General features: G+C 42.9%; 1 protein-coding gene across 4 annotated transcripts in view; it reads left to right on the forward strand.

The window, feature by feature from the left end:
* The window catches only part of LOC129682261 (cytidine monophosphate-N-acetylneuraminic acid hydroxylase), an 83,529-nt gene that overhangs the window by 41,026 nt on the left and 19,933 nt on the right, over positions 1 to 22,570 (forward strand). For all 4 annotated transcript variants that reach the window (XM_055614523.1, XM_055614526.1, XM_055614525.1 and 1 more), the window contains 6 exons: positions 1,741 to 1,850; positions 3,671 to 3,861; positions 9,340 to 9,487; positions 9,796 to 9,877; positions 10,829 to 10,966; positions 12,190 to 12,325. In XM_055614523.1, the coding sequence (XP_055470498.1) occupies positions 1,741 to 1,850; positions 3,671 to 3,861; positions 9,340 to 9,487; positions 9,796 to 9,877; positions 10,829 to 10,966; positions 12,190 to 12,325 (805 nt within the window). The remainder of the gene's footprint in view (positions 1 to 1,740; positions 1,851 to 3,670; positions 3,862 to 9,339; positions 9,488 to 9,795; positions 9,878 to 10,828; positions 10,967 to 12,189; positions 12,326 to 22,570) is intronic.

Consider the following 22,570-nt stretch of genomic DNA (forward strand, 5'->3'; position numbering starts at 1 on the left):
ATTCTGATGCTCATATATTTGCCCTGTTTCTTCTGTTAATGTGAGGTAGTCCATTGGCTTTTTTGAATGTTCAATTATCATTACATTTTTCAAATATTGAACCAGGCTAGCATAAAGCTCACTTGGTCATGGGTGATACTGTTTCAGACCACCTAGATAGTTTTACCTTGATACCAAAGCTGGACAAACCTACTGCAAGAAAACGGAAAGACCAATGTTTTAATGAATGTACTATAAAATGATTTACAAGACAGTATCAAATACAACTTATGGATGAGAGTGGAAAGGGAACTGAATAAAAATGTGAAAAGGTTTGCATGGACAGAATATGGTGAGCTGAAATGGATGACGAGCACAGCAATCCTTTCACTTGTGATATCATCATCCTTTCATTTGTCCTCAGTATGAGTGGTATTGGCACCTGTCCACTGGGATGCATGGGTTTCTCCTCCCAGAAATAGTGTGTGGACATTCTTTTAATCCCCACTCTGCACAGGACACGATCAAGCTCTTAACACTCTTCTCATTGTGAGTACCAATTGCGTCTCATTGTTTCTCATCTGTCACTCAAATGTGATGCTAATGTGTTGATAATTAACACTTGGCATAGGGTGTTTGATAACTTGTTTCTGATGCTAGAAGTTTTTCACCTTTTTTTTAATGGCTTCAATTTTCTTTGGGAACTGCTTCTATAGCTGTTCAACTCACAAATCTTTTTTTTTTTTTAAAGCTATTTTATCATCTGTTGTCATGTCTTGGTGGCTTCCTTTTGTTTCAGAAAACTCAGTAAACCAATTTCCATGGTACCACTTGTCAGCCCACCAATTTATGAATTTCTTCTCATGCCGTCTGTAGCCATTGTGCCATTACAATACTAACGCCGATCCTTTTGATAACTGTAATTTTCTGACATGTTTTTTCTCCATTTCTTCACTATTTTTTTTTTTTTAATAAAGATTTAGGGAGGGTTGAGACAGTGGTACCTGCCTATAATCCCAGCACTTGGGAGGCTGAAATGGGAGGACTGCCATGGATTCTAAGCCTGCCTGGGTTGCACTGCAAAAATTACTACCTGTTTTCATTTAGCAGTTCATATGATTGCCTTGGGTGGTTAGATTTAACTCGCTGGGAATTGTTTAGTCGCTTTTCTTTTTGCTGTGACCATATTCCCGACAAGGTGCCGCTGAAAGAGAGGAGGGTTTTTCTTTTGGCTCGTGGTTGGAAGGGGGCTGTAGCAGATCTCTGTGAATTCTAAGTCTTCCTACGCTGGCGGACCGTTACGTGATGTCAGTCATCATGTTGCCTGCCTGCGCTGAATTTCCTTTGTGTCTGTCAGACATCTCACGGGTCACATCTAGCTTGAACGGCTTGAAACTGCTTCCTGGTTAACTCTTCTCTTGGCTTTTGGCATCAGGTTGGGAGTTCCCTCCTGCACACCCTCTCGGCACCTTGACCTTCTCTCTCTTTCGCTGGTTTCAGCACAGGGCAGCTGTACGCGTGTGTCTGTGTCAAATGCGCCTGAGATCTCCTGAGCTGCTTAAATGTAGCATGAGCAAGGAAATGAGCGTAAGCAGCGGCAGCAGCTGTCCTGGCAGGCGCTGTGCCATCAGTGAGCAGTGGCTTCTGTTGCAAGTGTGATTTTTGACCCTCTCTGTACTGTGACGATGTGATCCTACTGCAGTGAATCTTTCAAGAATGTCATTATCTCGCTCGCTCAGATTTATTTCCCTTTGTTTCTAGTTGTCGAAATGGATGGAGACAGTGGTCTTTTTCTCCTAGAACTGAACCCTCCTAACCCCTGGGACTTTGACCCCAGGTCTCCCGAAGAGTTAGCTTTTGGGGAAGTACAGGTAAGGAAACATTAAAATTATAATCTTGATAACAAAATAAAACTGAGATGTCATTCATACATATATTTGCATATTTTACAACTATATATACCTAAAAATCATATATTTGTATACACACACCATACATAAATATATATGTATATATAGATAGAGAGAGAGAGAGAGAGAGAGCAAGATAGACCTAGAAAAACAGTATTTCATGTTAAAGGAGGGTCCAATGAGAAGTCACGTAAAACTGTTGGAAGAAGTTCAGAAAGTACCCTTACTGCCTGAACATTCTTGGATAAGATTGTATATCAGTCAGGGCTTTGATGATCAAACCCTTGAAGCTGAGGAGTTCATGAAGAAAAGAGGCTAGCTTAGCTCAGAGTTAGAGAGCATGGTTTGGCATGTGCCCAGCTCTGGTGAGCGCTTCCTGGTGGATGGGTACAACGGCTGGAGTGTGCATGGGGTCAAGAGCACCGTCTGCTCTTCCAAAGGACCCGAGTTCAACTGCCGGCACCCACGTGGCAACTCACAACCCCCTACAACCCCAATTCCAAGGAATCTGATACCTTCACACGAATGCACATAAAATAATAAATTATTTTTAAGAAAGAAAGTGGCGTTCGTACTTGCAGAACAATGTCTGGAGGGAGGTGCCGGTCTCCTCATGAAAGCTCATTTTTGAGGGAACTGGCCAATCCTGAGATCCTAAGATCCTGGAAGAAGTACATTAGCCTCTTAAAAGCTCTATCCCTAATGAATTAATCACCTTACATCAGGCTCCACCTCTTAAAGACCCCATGCCCTCTCAACATCCCCACCCTGGATACCAAGTTTCAAGAACATGAACGTTTTGGGGAATAAACTGCATTCCCACTGTGGCAGATAGCAAGTTGTATATTTTGCCCCTCATCCTGAGATCTTTTGCAAATCTTTTTATGCACATCGTATTATCAGAGCATTTTCCTCTAAAGGAAATACCTCAGAAATTTGGGGAAAACAAACAAGCAAAATTGTGTGTGTGTGTGTGTGTGTGTGTGTGTGTGTGTTTAGAAAGCTATGTGCATTTGGATGGGATTTTTTTTGGTTGGTTGGTTGGTTTGGTTTGGTTTAGCTTTGTTTGAAATAAACGAGACTCTACTCAGAACAGGAATGATAAAAACTAACTTGTTTCCTGGTGGTTCCTTATCTCACAGCTGGCTCTTCACACTTGACTCCTGTTGCCTTATCTCTGCTTTTCCATGTGTTCTCTATCTGTGGATGTGCCAGGCAGGGGTAAGGAAGGGGGTGAGGAATAGGTCTGGAATTCCCCTACCTGCACCGGTCTGGAAATCATTGTTGATACCGGTTCTCAGAAGCTCTTGGCAATCTGCAGGGTGAGTAAGAAGGGAATGTAGAATAGAAGGTCACACAGCCCAGCTAGCTTGATGTCCAGTCTGTCCTACTGCAATAACCCACCAAACTAATCAGGAGTCGTGTAATCAGCACTCCTCCAAGCCACAATGGCATGTCGAGTCCCTGATGCTTATGCTAACATTTCTAACTGCTTTACTTTGGAAACTGTGCCAGGATTGGTCAGACCACAGCTAAACAACGCAGGGAGCTGGTTCAAAGAGAGCAAAATCGGGCACATCCATTGACTTGACAACAAACCCCCGACACTAGAGTCTCTATCCTGACAGTCTGTGGAGGGCGCTGTGTTCTGTCAGTGTGTGTCTGCAGTTGTTGCTGAGCCAGAATTTGCCTGACCTTGTCAGAGAAACAGCCTGAACCTTGTACTCTGTTGTGCTGACCAGTCACTGTGCCATAACAGGAATCTCACTCTCTTCTAACAGATAACTTATCTCACGCATGCCTGCATGGACCTCAAGCTGGGAGACAAGCGGATGGTGTTTGACCCTTGGTTAATTGGCCCTGCTTTTGCCCGAGGATGGTGGTTGCTACACGAGCCTCCATCTGACTGGCTGGAGAGGCTGTGCAAGGCAGACCTCATTTACATAAGTCACATGCACTCAGACCACCTGAGGTAATGAAGTCACTGTATCCAACTTCTAAGATAACAATGGCTCAGCTAGGCATCAGTGGGAGTTTGAGGGTTGTTGCTTTGTTTCTTAGGCAGGATCTCAGGAGGTTCAGGCTGGCCTTGAACTCACTATGGAGCTGAGGATGACCTTGAACTCCTGCCTGATCCTTATACCACCACTTACAGATGCTGGGATTATAGGCATGTGCCACTATACCCTGCTTATAAAAAGTTTTTAGATTCTTCTGCAATCACTGTCCACTCTGACTTGCCCCATTAGAACTATGAAAAAAAGAATAAGAATAGTAAATTATTTGTATATGCACCACAATTCTAATTTTAAAAGTGCTTCAACAGTTTATATCAACAGGACTAAGGAAGAAGCCATTATGAAAAGCAGGGTGGTTGATAACCCCTCACAGATTTCCAATCTCATTCTGCTTGGTACATGAGCAGCATAAAGCTCATCAAAGCAACCTTCTTTTAGTTCAAAATTTATAGCCCAAACCAACACATACACACACTCACATACATACTGGAAAGAGCCAGTGTTCTCAGCACTGGAGAAGCTGAGGCAGGAGGATCAAGAATTCAATGCCAGTATGGGCTACATAGCAACACTGTGTCAAAAAAATGACAAAGAGATACTTTTTAAATAAAGGACCAACGGAATACTTCCAGTTTTGAACACAAGTTGAACCTCACCCAGCGTTGCCATTGAAAAAACAGGAGCACACAGGGACTCACAAGCGAAAGGAGGAACTAGTATCCCAATAAAGCTTTAGTGATGGACATAATTTCCATGTTTCAAAAAATATTGTTACCTTTATATTATCTTGTAAAGCCATATATAGAACCACGGAGCAGGCAAAGTCTTGCTCATGCACTGGTTTGCCAAGCCCTGCTTTTTGTTGTTTCACTTTGCTATGGACTCAGGCTTGTCTAGGTCTTCCTGTCTTAGCTGCCCATGTACTAGGGTTACCATGCCACAACCATGTCCTGCTTTATTTGTCTTCTTTTTTTTTTTTTAATTCTTCCTTTCTTAGAACACATCCTGACTACAGCCTTCCCTTACTCCACTCCTCCCACTTCTTCCTGTATATCCTTCTCCCTCCTCTCCCAGATCCACTGTTCCTCCATTTTCCTTCAGAAAAGAGTGGCCTCTCAGGGATATCAACCAAACACGGCATGACAAGTTACAGTAAGAGTAGGCATAAATCATCATATCAGGGCTGGGTGAAGCAGCCTAGTAGGAGGTGAAGGATCCTAAGAGCAGGCAAAATAGCCACAGATACCCCAACTCCCACTACAAGAACCTTAAGCTACACAACCATGACATATAAGAAGAGGACCTAGCACCGACCCATGTGGGCTCCCCGATTGCTGCTTTAGTCTCTGTGAGTCCCTTTGAGCCTTGATTAGTTGATTTTGTGGGTTGTGTTCTTCTGGTGTCTCCTACCCAGCTGGCTCCTATAATCCTTCCTCTCCCTCTTCCGCTGGTTCCCCCAAGCTTGGCCTAATGTTTGGCTGTGGCCCTGTGTATCTGCTCCCATCAGCTGTAAAGGAAGCGTCTCTGATGATAACTGGACAAGGCTCTGATCTACGTATGTAGCAGAGTATCATTAGGAATCATTTCATTAACTTGTTTTCCCCCAGTTGTGTTTGGTTCTACCCTAACTCTCTGGGCCATCCTGATTCTGGTTCCTGGCCACCCAGGCAGTGTCAGGCATGGGCTCCCTCTCATGGCCTGGTCCTCAAGGTAGACCAGTCACTGGCCACGCCCACAAAATCTGAGCCACCTTCACCCCAGAACATCTTGTAGGTGAGACAGGTTGTAGGTCCAAGGTTTTGGGGTTGACTTGGTGCCCCAGTCCCACCATTGAAAGCCTTGCCTGGTTACAGAAGATCACGGGTTCAGGCTCCCTGTCCTTCATTTTAAGAATCCTCTCTAGGGTCACCCTCATAGGTACCAAGGAGTTCCCTTTGCACTGGGTTTCCACATTGCACCCCACAGCACTGGTCATTTCTCCCTGTACTCTCCCCCTCCATCTGCCTTCCCACCTGATCCCTCCTGTTCTCACCCCCAACTGTTCCCAGTCTACCTGCAAAATCTATTCTATTTCCCTTTCCCAGAGAAATTCGTGAATCCCCCCTAGAGCCCTTCTCGTTACTTAGCCTCTCTGGGTCTGTGGATACCAGTGTGATTATCCTTTATGGATCAGAGAATATCCACTTATAAGTGAATACATACCGTGTTTGTCTCTCTGGGTCGGGTCTACTTCACGCAGGATGATTTTCTTTTTCTAGTTCCATCCATTTGCCTGCAATTTCATGATGTCATCTTAATTTATAATATCTTTACAGTGTTCTCAAATCCAAATTCCAAATTAGCTTCTGCCAGGACTCCTGTGGATCTGGTATGGTGCCAGTAAACCAAAGGACATGTTCCTAATCCCGACAAAAAGAGGAGGATGAAAGCACAATTTTCCACCCAGAACACGCTTCAAAACATCACTCCACTTTTTTTTTAAAAAAAATGAATGAATTATCAGAATACGGAAGGTCATATTCCCACTCTGTGTTTATGGCTGTGTCAGTTTCTAAGCTGTCTGGAAGTTTTAAATCACTAACATCAAACACAGCAATGCCCACAGTGTTCACAAGCAGCTTCACTTCTTCTTTCTCTGCGATCCTGTAAAAATAAACTGTTTGCCAGGAGTGTTTTGATAGAATGTCCCTGTTAAAGACAAAATGCTGGTTGTTGGCTATTGCTGACGCCTTGATTTTCTGCTCTGAAGAATGTAGGACTAGAAGGAATCACTCTACATTGATATATTGTTTAAAGGGCTAGTGGTTCACATTTTGAATGAACTGGCTTAGTAACTAACAAGCAGCTTATAACTCACTTCTTCACTGTCTCTAACCCCTTGAGCGGCTGCAGTATTACAAACAAAGCTTCACTTGCTTATTATGATATTTTTGCCTTTAACCAGTTCCTAGAACTGAACTTGTCTAAGTGGAGGCTTGAGGGAGCCCTGGTTGCATGTTGCTGAGGAAGCTCAGTGTGGGCTGGTGTTTTCGTATAGCCCGCCATGCTAAGCGAGGATGACAGCGGCACGGAAATGACCTGATGGCGTTACACCGCTATAAGACACAATTGTTCAAGACCTAAAGAGAAGCTCTCTACCAGACAGAACTGAATTTGGGGTGAGGTTAGGATAAGAGCTTTAAATGTAGTTTAGCCAAGTTACTCTTTAACCACTGGCCTCAATGGCCAGTTGAAGGCCAGCGTCTCCTGGGGTACAGTTGTGTGACAGTAAGGACAGGGTCATAACACGCTCACTGTGAAACGTTTTAGCTAGTGTTTGCCCCTGAAAAACTGCTGATGCTTGTGAGTTTGACTCCTTTATGCCATCTTTTTGGCAAAACCCTTCTCATTGTGAGTCTTTTCTAGTCAATTAATAACTACTCAAGCCATTTACCTCATTCCTGCTGTGTGACCTTTTTAAGTAAAACTTCCCTGGATTATAAAAATGAGGGGGAAACAGTGTGAGGTAGTGAACAGAGTTCAAAGAAATGTGATTTCACAACATCAGCATAGTATTGTTACATGATATTAGCAGAGAATAAAAATTATGATTAGATGATAGTACGTTACTATTAGTATTAGCAACTTGTCTGTGTTTATGATAAGACATTGTGACCAAGAAATTTATAGAAGAAAGAATTTATTTGGGCTTATGATTCCAGAGCATCAGAGTGCATCAAGGGGCAGGATTGAGGGGGATGACTCAAGTGGAACTTGCTTTGAGATTGTCAGTAGACAGAATAATGGCACAGAGACTTAGTTATGAACTTAGGCACTATATGTAACTGATTCTTAACTAATCTAACCTAACAATACTGCCCTGGCCTATGTCCCACCAAGTGGCCTGTTATCTCTCAATCTTAGTCCCTGCACTTGTCTCTTCTTCCATGTCCACTGGTGACTCTTTCAGCCTCTGATCCTTTCCCAAGAGTCCCAATCTATGTCGGAAGTCCTTCCTATTCTCTCCTGCCTTTGCTATAGGCCAGTTAGTTCTTTATCTAACTAATCACACGGTGATGGAGAGCAATGTTTACAAAATACTGAGGCAGGAGATGCTTCATAAAAATGACACTAGCAAAGTCCAACCTGTACTCAACTCTGTGAGTACAGAAATCAGCATTTGAATAACACAAGGACAATCTTTGCACAGTGCAAACAAACAAACAAAAATAACAACAACAAATCAAGTCCCCAAGACTATGGGAACATATAGGAGGTGTATTTTCTGAACTCAAAGATTCAAGGCAGGTCAAAGGGATCCTGGAATTTTTTCAGTCTTTTGCTTAGAGGAGAAAAGCCTGCTTCCTCCCCGTTCTTCCCTCCTGCCCCACAGGCTCTGCATGTTTGTGTAGCTCTTCACAGGGTGGCAGTGGTCTATGAGTACAGCTGATGCATGCTGACATGCAGGCTTTGTTTGGGCAGCTCCGTAGAGCGTGGAAATGTCATATATTAGGACAGCTGCTGCACGCAAACCTGCGGCTTTGGTTTGTGCTAATGGCAACATATTTCATTTCCTATGATTCTTTTGCATGTTTGTCTGTAGTAGGAGATTCCGGGCACGTGGTACCGTGCCCAGACACTAGTTCGATTCTAAAACTGGAAAGTGAATGTGAAAAAGCTAGAACCTATCTCCTAATGGAAGCAGCGCTAGCTTTGGTCAGAAGAAAAAAAAAATTGAAAACAAACCCATTGTTTGTAGTACTTGTAGATTTATGAATATGTTTTCTTATTTATGAAAATAGAATCCTCAGAGCATATAATAAAAATCTAATAAGAACTGCTGGGCATGGTGGCGCAAACCTGTAACCCTAGTACTCAAGAGGCTGAGTTAGGAGAAATTTTAGGAGCTCCAGGTCAGCCTGGACTACACAGTGAGAGGCTATGTCAAAAATAAAACAACAGGAAAAGAATGGAAATGTATGGACATGTGTGGCAGTGACAGAACGGGTACCTAGCCGTTTGTTCACCTCTCTACCACACCCTCAGCTACCTAAAAATCCTTTTGTGTCATGAGTGCTCAATAAAAATGAAAATTGCTTTTATGGATGCAAGCATCTGAAAAAAACCTGGATGGCTGGTGACACACAGTTGAGAGGACCAGAATACTGACTGCCTTTCAGCTCCATTAAATGTTATTGTATGGCCTCTCTGGTAACCTGAGTCCTCCAAAGGATAAATTTCTGCCTTTGGAAGACATGATGGTGACTCTGTCCTGTGCTGTGTCCTCTGTTTTACTACTGGGATGCCACCATGAGTGTGATCAGGAACACCTCTCTGGACTCTCGTGATAGGCTAATTCCAAACTCCTTCCTTTTCGCTGATCATGTCGTTGTGCTCTTGCTAGTAAATCTCATTTTTTTTAACCTTCCACCATTTCCACCCCTCTGATCTAGTTACCCCACACTGAAGCAGCTTTCCCAGAGACGATCGGACATTCCCATTTATGTTGGTGACACAGAAAGGCCCGTGTTTTGGAATCTGGATCATAGTGGTGTCCAGTTAACTAACATCAACGTGGTTCCATTTGGAGTGTGGCAACAGGTCAGAGAGCCATTTGTTTTCTCATTATGCATTCTGAGGTGACATTTAAATGTATATGCATTTAAAAGTGGCCCACGTTTCTCTACACAGTAAATACAACCTGTATTTAAGTTTCAGTGTTGGACATAACTGTTTTTACTAAAAGATTTCCTTTCCATTTAGCAAATGTATAACCTTACAAAACAGGCTAATAAATCCAGTTATAGACAAAGAGTTGTTTTGTTTTGTTTTTTCCTTTAAATTTTAGTCTGATTTGCCAATTTTTCTCAAAATGACAATCTTCTTAAATATTTACTGTCGAACTGCAGGTAGACAAAAATCTTCGGTTCATGATCTTGATGGATGGTATTCATCCTGAGATGGACACGTGCATTATTGTGGAGTACAAAGGTACCTTCTTATCCTAAAAGACAATGAAAAGTGAAACATGCCATAGATTACAAAAGAGGATGTCTGAAACCTCATCCTATGCTCACCTTCTGCTGTCCCCATTTTCAGAAAACACAGTACATTATGCTCTTGTGTTTGGAAAATGAACCTTTTAGATTTTTTTTTCAGGTGAAAGCTCTCCAATAATTAGGAGTCTTATGACAGGTACATAGCTTTTAGCTCAAGAAAACCAGTCTTTCTATTGTTTTAAGGCTATGATACTTTCAGTGAATAAAGTATTCACTGAATACTTTCATCATATTTTTGGGTATGGTGGTACGTACCTGTGATCCCAGCAGTCAAGAAGGAGAAGCAGGAAGACAGGAGGTCACGGTCATGTTCTGATACACAGCCCAGGCCAGCCTGGGCTTTATAGGTCCCTGTCTCAAAGAACAAAGCAAAACAAAGGAAAGGGAAAAAAATATCCTCACTAGAAAATTTCATCATGAGTGAGGTATGGCCTTAGTTATCCCATAATCATTTGGAATGTAATTGTCCATAGAGTTTTTGCCAGAGATGGAGGCATCTGTGTTGACTTGAGTCCTTGAGTCCTCAGTATCTAAAGACAATTATGGGAGTGCTCTGTGATCCAGAGCAATTAGGCTGTTGGTCTTCATGAGGCACCCAGAAGCTGTCCATCCAGAGGGATAAACCCCTTTACTTGGGAATAAGAATATTCTAAGACTTCAGATTCTGACAGCTTCCACTTTGTTTATTTGTTGTTGTGGGTTTTTTGTTTGTTTGTTTGGTTGGTTGGTTGTTTTTTGGTTTTTTTTTGTTTTTTGATGGGGAGGGGAACATACCAATTCTTCTGTAATCAACTGAATTGGATTATATAGCTTGCACTGGACAACCTTGTTGGCTTAGTCATTCAAACAAGAGTATTTGAGATTTCATGTTGTTTCCCCACAGGTCATAAAATACTCAACACAGTGGACTGCACCAGGCCCAACGGGGGAAGGCTGCCGGAGAAAGTTGCTCTAATGATGAGCGATTTTGCTGGAGGAGCATCAGGCTTTCCAATGACTTTCAGTGGCGGAAAGTTCACTGGTAATAATTTATATCCTGGCGATACCGAGCATGAGGCATTGTGCTGGGATGGATGCTGTGAGAATAAGTACATACATAACCGGCATGTGGTTCCCGCTTGAAGGAGCACGTACTCTGTTAGAAAGCCAGGCTTGTGAGCCGCAGGCGCTGCAAACTGAGCTTTCAGAATTTGATGGTAGAGTGCGCAGGCGGCGCTGAGATGAAGGAGTGTGATTCTGCTTTTTTCCCTGAAATGCCCGGATGCCACCGGGTGCTGAGCTGAGAAGGATGAAGCAGTCTGGAACTGGGAACGGGGACCTATGGGATTCCAGTCCAACTGGGAGTGCCAGAAGTGGGTGGGGTGCGGCGGGGGAGACATCTGAGGATAAATCAGTGGCTTTTAGGTGATATTTAGTGAAACAGTTACGTCAGTTATTGTCAAATTCGCATGCAGGAGAGAGAAGGGGGCAGGTGAGCGAGAACGGGAGAGAGAGCTGACATGCGCATGCGCCTCAGTGTTGGACGAACCCTTGGGCAGTGGACAGGGGTTACCAGGGCAAATGCATTTCACTGGCTGTGGCTAAGATGCTGGCAATGCTCTCCTTGCATCCAGGTGCCAGCTAAGTGACTACCTGACTACCTTGGGGTGGGGGTGGGGTCTCCATGCCCCCTGCTCCAAGGCAGGCGTGGAACCCAGGAGGGAGCTTGTCCGACTCCTGCCATCTCAGGATGAGATTTTAAATCTCGAGTTTGAGATTTCCAGGGTTGGAACATGCGCCACCTCGCCAGTCCAGTGCCAGTTTCTGTGGTGGCGCTGTCCACGGGCCGCACAAAGGGGCGTCTGGGGGAGGGGGCATCCAGGAGGAACTAAGAAAGACAGTGACTGAGTGTCACAGTGTGAAGCACAGCGTGGGACCAGGAAAGGAAGGAATGGGTAACCCTGGTCTCAGTGCTCGTAGGATGTGGACGGCGTTGAACAGTATGGGTTCCACACGATGCGCAGAGATGTCTCAAGGCGCAACACAGGCCAGCAGTCCCGTTCACTTTGTGTTTTTTGTGGAACTGAGTTTTGCCTGTTGGAGTCTCAGAGCACTTACTGCTGTTGATTTTCTTGGGACCTCCACACTGAGTTCTGCATAGCCACGTGGGGTCACAACCCGGTTTAAGAAGCTTGGAACCAGGGCATTCGCTCGCTCTCAATGATTTCCGAACGGAGGACGCTGACCCCGAACCTGTCATTTCAGAGGAATGGAAAGCCCAGTTCATTAAAGCGGAGAGAAGAAAGCTCCTGAATTACAAAGCTCAGCTGGTGAAGGACCTACAGCCCCGAATCTACTGCCCGTTTGCCGGTTATTTCGTGGAATCTCACCCATCTGACAAGTAAGGCTGGGCGCTTCGTCCGATATTTTATACATGGGTTAGTGTCCGTCAGAAGGAAAGACTTTGCTATAAGTGCATTGTGAAATGAGAAAAAGATTGTGAGAACTCAACTCCCGACTCATTGTGTGTGTGTGTGTGTGTGTGTGTGTGTGTGTGTGTGTGTGTGTGTGTGGTGTGTATGGTAAGGGTGTGTGTGTGCATGTGTGTGTATGTATGTATGTGTGTGATGTGTGGTGTGGTGTGTGTGTGTGTGTGAGGAGGTGGAGGCCAGAGAGCAACCCATATCTGGGATGACATCTACCTCTTTTTGGGACAAGGCCTCCGTCTCTAGCCCTGGGGTTACAAATGTACGTCGCTGAGTCTGGCTTTTTTCACCTGAGTTCCGAGGGTCAAACTCAGGTCCACAACTTTTTAATCATTTGCCAACACCGATGAATCAACACCACCATAGTTAGTACAGATAGACAGACACTACCTGAAGGCTCCCTCAGGAAGGCAGGAGGCAAGCAACCCTTATTAAGCCTGTCTAGGGGGTAAAATGGGGCCTTTTAACAAATTCATCTAAATAATTCCCCCAAGGACACCATGAGGAAGGTTTTGTACATTTGCTGGAGAGCTGGAATGAGAAACCAAGAGAGGCAACGCGGCTTGCCCAGGGCCACCCCCTGGGAAGAGGAGTGGAGACGCAAAGCCTGCTTTGCCTGCTCTAAACTCTTTCTCCCCAGTGCTTCTCAGTGTAGAGAAAAGGAGTGAAGAAAGTGTGCCCTTGCCAATGCTCTGGGGTAGGTCGAGGAAGACTAGACCAGATGGTTCACTCCAGGTTTTCCAAGACAAATGTGCTTTTCATTTTCACCCCCGGCAACAAGACATGTGTGAGAAAGGTCAGCATGAGGCTCTCAATGGAGGGAGCCTGCATAATATAATACTCTATTATATAGTGTATTATATAGTATATTACACTATTACATAGTGTAATAATAGTGCAAACGGTGCCAGGAACTATCTGTCGCACAGAACAATAGGAATCTGCTTCTCTCCGATCTAGAAGCCAAGACTTTAAATCCAGTTGCCAGGAAGGTTCTGCTCAAGGTCTTTCTTCCTGCATCTGTGTGCCTACGTGCCACTCACTGTGGGTGACTGCCTCGTGACATGCCACTCTCTCTCTGCTAGCTACTCCCTCTCTCTCTCTCTGCTAGCTCTTCTGTTTTATGACGTGAGTCTCAGCAGATGAGGGTGCATCTTTATGGCCCTATTTAGCCTGATTACTTCTCCAAACAAAGATATTCTCTCCAAACAAAGATCACACCCTGTGGAGCTGCAGCTTAGGACTCTGATACAACTTTACTGAGAGGGACGCAGCTCAACCTGTACCAAGCACTTCTGTTAAAGTCAGAAACTTTTCAGAACTTGCAATAACTATCGTTTTACGTATTTTTTTCTAAAATAGTTGGCATACAAAGTATTTTATTTTATTATTACTTAAAATTTTTATAGTCCTGTGTGTGTGTGTGTGTGTGTGTGTGTGTGTGTGTATGTGTAAGTGTGTGAGCCCACATACATGTGCACATCAGAGGACAACTTTAAAAAGTCAGTTCTCTGTTTGCACCATGTGAGGACTTACATTTAAATTTAAGGGATTAAATTTAGGTTATCAGGGTCAGAAGCAATCACCTTGATACTCAGAGCCACCCTGCTGGCCTAAGGCTTGATTCAAATCAGCAACATCACAACTCCTTGGAATATTCCAAGTCAAGACTGAAGCCAGTTGTTACTTAGTTGTTATTTAGAGTTACTTAGTTACACACATGGTACCCTTTGGGTGTCGATGTTCACGTCAATGAGCTGGGACAGAGTGAGCCAACTTCTAGGCAAACAACTTTGAGATGCTGATTTTTGTTTCCAAGTCAAATGAATTCTGAAGAAATGAGCTAATTCTGGCAATGTGTATTGGAACATTGCACAAAGATCACTTTTTTTTTTATCCTTGATTTTGGTACTGGAAAACCTTTATGTATGGCTTGATCAGCAAGCATGTAAGTCTAATTTTGAACCATAAGTTTTATGAACTCTAGATACAGATCAAGTATTTGTGATGGAAATTATTGTCTGAATTGATATAACCTAAATATACAGAAAAACGTGGAAGATGCAAAACAGGTTATATAAGTCAACTAATTTTTTTATTATTATTATTTAAAAATTGAGTGGCTGAGGAAGTTGCACAGCTGGTAAAACACTTGCAACGCATTCTTAAGGACCCGAGTTTGGATTTCTAGCACTCATGTAAAAACCATGAGTGGCAGTGCATGCCTGTAACCCCGGTATTTGAGAGGTGGAGACAGGAGGATCTGTGGGACGAATGGGTCTAAGTAGGCTCAAGCACAGGCGACATGTTCCATGAATAAAGCTTTGAGCAGCTTTCCAGTGAAGATTTGTCCATGTGTAACTAGACTTCTAGTTTGGGGGTTAGAAACTAAATTCATGATTGTAAACTTCGTGGATTGTATCTCTAGAAATTGCAACAAGACCTTTTGTTCTTTAGTATTTTTAATTGTATTTTATGTAACCAAGATCCAAACAGGACCCTGTTAGGTAGCCCTGGCTAGCCTAGAACTCTCCATAGACATCAAGCTAACCTCACACTTGTGCCAAACATCCTCCTCCTGCCCTACCTCCCTGATCCTAGGTTTACAGGATTAAGTCACCATGACTGGCTTAGCTGTCATATTTTTTCCTAATTAAAGAAAAAACTAGTCATACACGCCCTTCCCCTAGGTAAACTACTCCTTTGACACTAAGTGAGTGAGTGAGTCCTGATATCATTTGAAATTGCTGGATAAACACAAATTAGGTTCAGGGACTGTGCTCATGCAGTTTTTAAAAATACACCAGAAGTAATTTTCCCATGATGGCATAACTAATTACGCTTGGGCCACAAAGAAAGTATTGGTCCATTTGTCTCTGTTCATCCACATGTAACCTTGAGGGATGAAAGGTGGGCAGGAAGGGTGGAGATGACAGAGGCAGCTAGTAAGAGCCAGACTTTGAGAATCAGGAAGGGCTGGGTCTCATGACAATGTCACAGGAAGCATGGGCTTCCCCAATAACATGTTCCAAGTTCATGACTATGAGAAGCTTCTCCAAGTTTCCCCATGTCCCCTCAAACAATGTTAGGAGTCAGGTTTGCACTGATGCCTGTAAACTCAGCACTCCGCAGGCTAGGGTAGGAGGATTGCCAGTTTCCAAGTCAGACAGGCTTATGAAAGTAAGGGCCTGTCTCAAAACAAACCCACACAATAATAGTCAACCAGAAAGGAAAGGAAGGGAGGTAAGAGTTGGTCTGCAGCTGTGCACCCAGCTGGTGTGGAGCTACGTGGCCATCAGCTAAAGCAATGAGCTCGTCCGCGGCCTTGAGAGAAACAGTGTCTATAGCACAATACTCTCTACAGAGCGGAGGTGGGATCTGAACCACTTTCCTTTCAGTCCAGCCTGGATGCTGGTCAAACCGGACGTTAGAAAGCACCTAGTAAGATGCTGTAGGCATGTTTCCCAAGTTCTCATCCTTGAGCTGGAATCTGGAAAGAACCAGCAGGTCCCAGGGGAAAGGCAGGCAAGGTTCTGGGGTAGCAAAGAGGGCCCTTGGCTCAGAGTCCAGGATGCTTTTTGATATTTTAACAGCTGGTATATCTAACCAGATAAATATTAATTTTTCTTCTAATGGCAAAAGGGGTGGAGAAAAGAACCTGCCAGCATTCACAGCTCTCACATCACAGAACCTGGGGACACCGGAGAAGGGGGCAGAGGGTTTTTAGTCTTTCTCTTCAGCAAAATAGAAAACTACAAACACTCCCAACTATTGCCTTGTGTGCAGCAGAGGCAGGCAGGGTAGCAGAGCGGGGAGAGGGGCGGTTCAGATGTTAGGCTGCTTAAAGTTTGGAAATACGCTCCCCTGCTAACAAGGAACCCAAGGCTGACATCAACCTGAGCTCTAAATGTCTGTGAACTGGACACAATATGAGTAACAGCCAAGCATTATTATTGCTGTTATTTTCCTGAGACAGGAGCATCCTGTGTAGTTTCAGCTAGCTTCAAGGTCATTATCCCTCCACCTCAAACTCCCCAGTATTGGAATTATAAACCTGTATTATCATACTCAGCTTTAAAAGTTAGTTTGTGAGGCCTGGGTAATTAATATTCATGAAATGCCTCAGATAAGGTCAGTATTATGGGAGATTCCCAGGAAATATTTATTTTTTACTTTTTTATCTTCCTTTTCATAAGAAAGGGGAAGTTTTGGGGAAAATACTGAAAGCTATTTTTTTGAAAAAAATCCTAAAATCAGGGGAATGACTGTGTATCACAGCTCAGTAGTAGGATTTTAGACATCCCCTCTTATACTGTACAGGGACAGGAAGGACAAACAGAAGGCATTAAATCACATTCCCAAGGGTCACCTCTTTAGTCTCAGAAGGGAAGCACAAGCCCAGTGTTCCTGCAGGCAAACTGAACTCTACGCAGTCAACCCAAATGGCCAGCAGCATACACCGAACAAAATGTATGGCCTGTGACATCAGGACCCTGAAAAATAAATAACTGCAGAGAACAGGAACAAAAATGACAATCTGAAGTGAAAGCAAGTCAATGATGCTTTATTTTTAATTCTGTGTTTATTTATTTGTTTGGCAATGACATCTTACCATGAAGCCCAGGCTAGCCCCAAACTCATGAACCTTCTGGCTCAGCCCCAGATGCTAGGATTATGAGCAAGTGCCTCAATGCCACTCAATGCTTCTGTTCTTCAAAAACATAGTATCTCTTCCTCTCTACTCAAGACAGCCTAAGACTGGTGTTGAACACTGCTTGAGAACAGGACGCAGGGCTAAACTGAGGATATGGTTAGGGGTCAAGGAGGATCAGAAAAAGCAGGAGAATCTTTTGAGCTTTTGGGAGGTTTGATTTTGTTTAGTTCTTTTCACCCGTCGCAGCCCCAGGCAGCTCTGCTGCACTCAGCAACACAAGCAGTAGTTTTGAGGCTGCTTGAAACCCCAGGGGAAAGAAGTGTCCTTTTGGCTTTTGGTTTCAGGAGGGTGGAAAGAATCCTGTTGCTCCTTCTTTTCTCTTCTTGACTGGCCCTGCCTCTCTTCTCTCTTCCTTTTTTTTTTTTTTTTTTTTGAGATAGGATCTGATGCAGTATCCCAGTCTGGCCTTGAACTTGCGGTAATTCTTGCCCCAGCTTCTAAAGGACTCAGATGACAGAAAGGAGCCACTCAGCTTTGCTCTGTTGTTGTTTTTTCCTCTCTCTAACACTTGGTTTCAGAAGCAGATGGAATTCTTGGAAAGGACTCATCCAGTCAGGGAAACCAATGCCCTAGCTTCTCAGTAGAAGATTATTTTCTACTGGTGTTATCATTTGACATTGACAAAGAGCAGGATGCATGGAAGGCAGAAGGTTATTGGGGTTGTTGCAGGGAGGATACTCATGAAAATGAGCCAGAAGATTGAGTAAACTCTGGAGCTTAGCCCCTGGCTGTACTTTGTGAGCAGAAGGCCAAGCCTCTGCAACTGAAGTGCAGGAGAGAGCACTGCTTAGGCCCCGTACACGTGACCTGGTGGCACACGTGTGGGACAAAGCTGAAAGGTCTGCAAAAGCATTGAAAGAGGAACTGAAATTGAAGACACAGTCTAAAGACAGGTGCTTTTGAACTTGACCTTGGTGATTACTTATTAAAACAAAAATCTAAACTCCCACAGATAGAAACAATACCCCAGACTGTCACAGAACAATTTTCAAAGGAAAAGGATACAATCAAAAACTTACTGTAAGGAAAAACAGGAAACCTCCCCATATCATGAGAGGAAACACTGTAGATAACAGATCTAAAATGACACAGATGCTGGAATTATCTTATGGGAGGGCGAGATTCAAACAGCTATAAAAGCCATGCTTCAGCAAGTAATGGCAAAATCTCTTGACTGTAAAGACAGAAAGAAAACTGCACACACACAGAGAACAAAGAAGAACCAAACGGAAAAGATATGTACAAGCAATGCAGTCCACAACAGCAAACACATGGAAGGTGCTCAAGTGCCTGATGGCATTGCGAAAGGCAAGAGGAACTGCACTTGAAGACAGAGCCACAGTAGCCATCAGACCAATGAATAAGAAGAAACAGTTTGTGACAAAACAGAACAGCTCAGGAGACCCATGGAGCAATGGCAGATATCATGTATCCATGAAGAAGAGGTAAAGATCATGGCATATAAACAAGATGCAGAGTGAGTAGCTGGAGCCAAATCTTATAAATGGCACAAACTTAGATCCCAGAAGCACAGGAAAGCCCCAAACAATATGAACTGGGACCAAAAGAAGCCTAGACACTTCAAATCAAAATGACCCAAACAGAAAGATCCAATACCAAATTACCTTGATTTTTATCTTTAATCACAGGAAACAATTCCAATAGCTGGACTTCTACTCAGAAACTGTGGTGACTAAAAAGTGATAGTATTTTTATAATGTGTTTACAAAACAAAACAAACAGAAGAATTGCGTCTAGATCCAGGGAAGAGATTCTCAGGGCAGAGAGTAAAACAGACATTGTCAGATGAGAAGAGAGCTCTGGCAGGTCACTACACCCACATGCCTTAGAAAAACTTAAGGGAAGTTCTTCGGATTAAAGAGAAGTGATTCTGAAGGCAGAACAAAAATGAAAATATCTTGACATATTTAATGGACTGCTCTTGTTTCATTGGGTTCTTTAATTTGAGAGCCAAAATATAACACTAATGTAATTTTCAGTATTTAGAGATGCTATATATTAAATTATGTGTCTTCAAAATCCTCACGTTAAATCACTGACCCCTGAATAGTTCCGAATAGGACTTGCATGAAGATAGGGTCTATGCAGAGGTAATCCAGTTAAAATGAATGTCTGAGGGCAGACCTTAATCTAATTGATCAGTGTCCTCAAAACAAGGTACAGTAATGGCACAGAGACACAGGAAAGGAAGATGATATGAAGGGACAAGACTGAGGTGGCTAAGGAGAGGCCATGGAACAGAGTCCTCCCCTCAGCCCACGGAAGGAACGGGTCCTGTTGCACTTTGACTTTTGAACTTCCATCCTCTAGATTGATAAGCAAACTCCATTTCTGTTTAACTTCTGTTCTTTAGGCACCATCAATGTGACAGTTCTAGCAAATAATTCTACACAAGCGGTGCATTCTGAGTAGATTGTGAGAAGCTGGTGAGGACTATTACAACATTATAATCCCTGGAGCAGCAAGTCTATAAGAGATGTGGTTAACAAAAGCCAAAACAACAACAACAACAAAAAACAGGCAGACTAAATAAAATACCAAAAGACATGCAAACAACCTAAAAGAAGCCAAAAAGGGAAGAAGGAAACAGACCAATGCAAATATGACAGACGTGAATCAAGAAATATGGATGATTATATTAAATATGAATGATCTACAGATTTGTAAATGAAGCCACTTGGGATCTGTTAGGGTAACCTTTCCACAGGTTAAGTAGCCCAGAACAGTTCCTTTTCAGTATCCCAATCAAGCTTCTATGATTTTATGGCCCATAGAAAGTAGAGATAGAATAAAAAGATGGTTTCTTTTTAAAATACCAAGATTAAACTGGTAGATGACAGAGATTCTAATGGATAAAAGAAAAAGACCAAACTCTCTGTTTATCCACATCCTATCTCTAAATCTATTTTAAATGTAATAGCACAGAAAGAAAAGACTTCAAAAAGTTAGTGAAGAAGAAAAGCTGAACTGTATGATGAATGTGGGCTCCAGAACAGGAAGTATGGGGGCTGACCTTGAGCACGGTAACATTAGCTCACCAAAGTCAGCTCCCTCAGGAGACAGAAAAGTCTACTTACTATGTGTTTAAAGACACCAGATCTTTAAACACACTGATAGAACCAACAGAGGAGATGGAAACCCTCAGTTGCAGTTGGAGGCTTCAGCTTTCTTCTTTCAGTGTTCAGAAAAACAAGAACTCAAAGGCTCAAGGAAGGACATAGAAAACTTTCCCACCACCATAAGCTTTGTGGGTCTGATTGACCTTTACAAAGAACAGCCTACGGTAGCAGAATATGTAATTTTTAAAGTGATATCAAACATCCACCAAAGGAGACCATATCCTGGGTCCCGCAACAAACCTTAAGGGGGTTAAAATAAAGCCACACTCAGCATGTTCTGTAATCTTAATGGTTTATGCTGGAAGCCAGAAGAACTGCATTGCCTCCAAATGCCTAGAAGTTAAACACCTTCTCAGTGCACCATGGGCCAAGGAGAGGTCTCAAGGGAAGTTAATAAACATTTTGATGAAAATAACAAAAGAAAGTGCAGTTTCATGATTTGTGGGATATAAACAGGGCAGGATGTTATATACCTATTCCTCTGCTACCAGGGAGGCTGAGGAAGAAGAAAAACTTCAACTCAAGGCCAGTCTAGACAGCACAGTCATATGGTGTCTCAAAAGAGAGAGAGAGAAAAATATAACAGGAAAAAAGAGAGCATTCACAAGGCCATGGGTTCATTCCCTAACACTGCAAAGCTTTTAAAAATCCCTTGGGTCAGTAATCTAAGCTCCTACTGTAAAAAGGGTTTGAAGCTGAAGCCTGGTCGTGGAACACTTACTTCACACACCCAAGGCCTGAATTCAATCCCCAGAGCTACAATTAGAACAGTTCTAAAGGAAGGAAAAGATCGGCTCCCAGCAGTGACAAAGGAGTAATGGAGGTACAGAGTCTGTGTCAGTAATGGTAAAGAACAAGAAAGCATCCTCCAGGTGTGGTTGCTCATACTCGAAACCTCAGCCCTGGGGAAGGGGATGGTCATGAGTTCAATGCCAGCCTGAGTCACAAAAGATGCTATTCTCCAAAACCAAAACCAAGCAAAACAGACAAAAGCAACATAAACCTCAGGAAAATGACAAAGAGCCATAAAAACCAAAGGAATAAAAGGAGACAAGTACTGACATCTGGAACAGCAACTATTTCTTTAAGACCTCACAGGCAATAAGAGATACATACACAATTAATTCTATGTATGAAAATCCAGCAATCTTGATGAAATAGCTGATTGCTTAAAAGATACTGACCTTCAAATCTCACGTAAGAAGAAACAGTCCTGTATCTATTAGGAAAAACTAAATTCATTGTTTGAAGAAAATCCCACAAGAAAAACCTAGCTTCATGTTCAGCGAGAGACCCTGTGTCAAGGAAATAAGGTACAAAGTCATGGACAAGAAAACCCTTTCCTGGTCTCTGCACACACATACGTGCACACAATCACAAACATACCACATAAACCCACACAAAATCATCATATTAACAAGCTAAAGGGAAAATTAAACGGTATCAGTTGATGCCAAAAAAAAAAAGATGCATGGCATGACTCAGTATCTCCTCATTATAAAGTAAAGAAAATCAAATTAAAAAAAAAAAAAACCTCTCGGTAAAGTGAGAAACTCTGTGACGTGACATGAATGTACTGTGCCATACACACATTTTACACGCACACAGTAATAGTGAACACGAGTAACAAGAAGTATTATCCAGAAAGAAAAGAACGGATGGGTTGTGCTTCATCAAAACTTTTTTACAAAGTCCTGTTGAGAAACGTCACGAGAGAATGTAAAGATTAAATGCAGTTTGAGACATGCTGAAAACACACTTGACAAAGAGCTAGAGTTCCTGGTAAGTTTTCAGAGCTCAGCAGTGAGGCGAACATTTAAAATAATCATTTTAGCCAAGCATGGGGGTGCATGCCTGCCCTCCGCACTCGAGAGGCAGACTGCTCAGGAGTTAAGGTCATCCTCAGCTATGTACGATAATAATTTCCAAAATTCAGTTAGAAAATACAAATTAACATAGGATTTTATTATTATTATTATTATTATTTAGTGTGTATGTGTGTGTTGTGTGTGTGATGTGTTGTGTGTGTGGATGGTGTGGCGTGTGTGCTGTGTATGTAGTATGTGTGTGGGTGTGTATAAATGCGTGTCATGGCCTACAAGAGGAGGTCAGAGAAAAACTTTGGGGAGTTGGCCGTCTCCTCCCATATTGTTTGAGGGTCCCTTATTTCTCCTGTACTGCAGACAAGGCTACCCGACCCTTGAGCATTCAGATGATTCTCTTGTCTCTGCTTCCCATCTTGCTAAAGGAAGGCTGGGTTAAAATGCATCCTGCATCTTTAAAAAAAAATGTATGCTCTAAAAAAA

Source organism: Psammomys obesus, unplaced genomic scaffold (genome assembly GCF_907164565.1).
Source record: "Psammomys obesus unplaced genomic scaffold, mPsaObe1.curated_primary_1811, whole genome shotgun sequence".
Taxonomy (NCBI): Eukaryota; Metazoa; Chordata; class Mammalia; order Rodentia; family Muridae; genus Psammomys; species Psammomys obesus.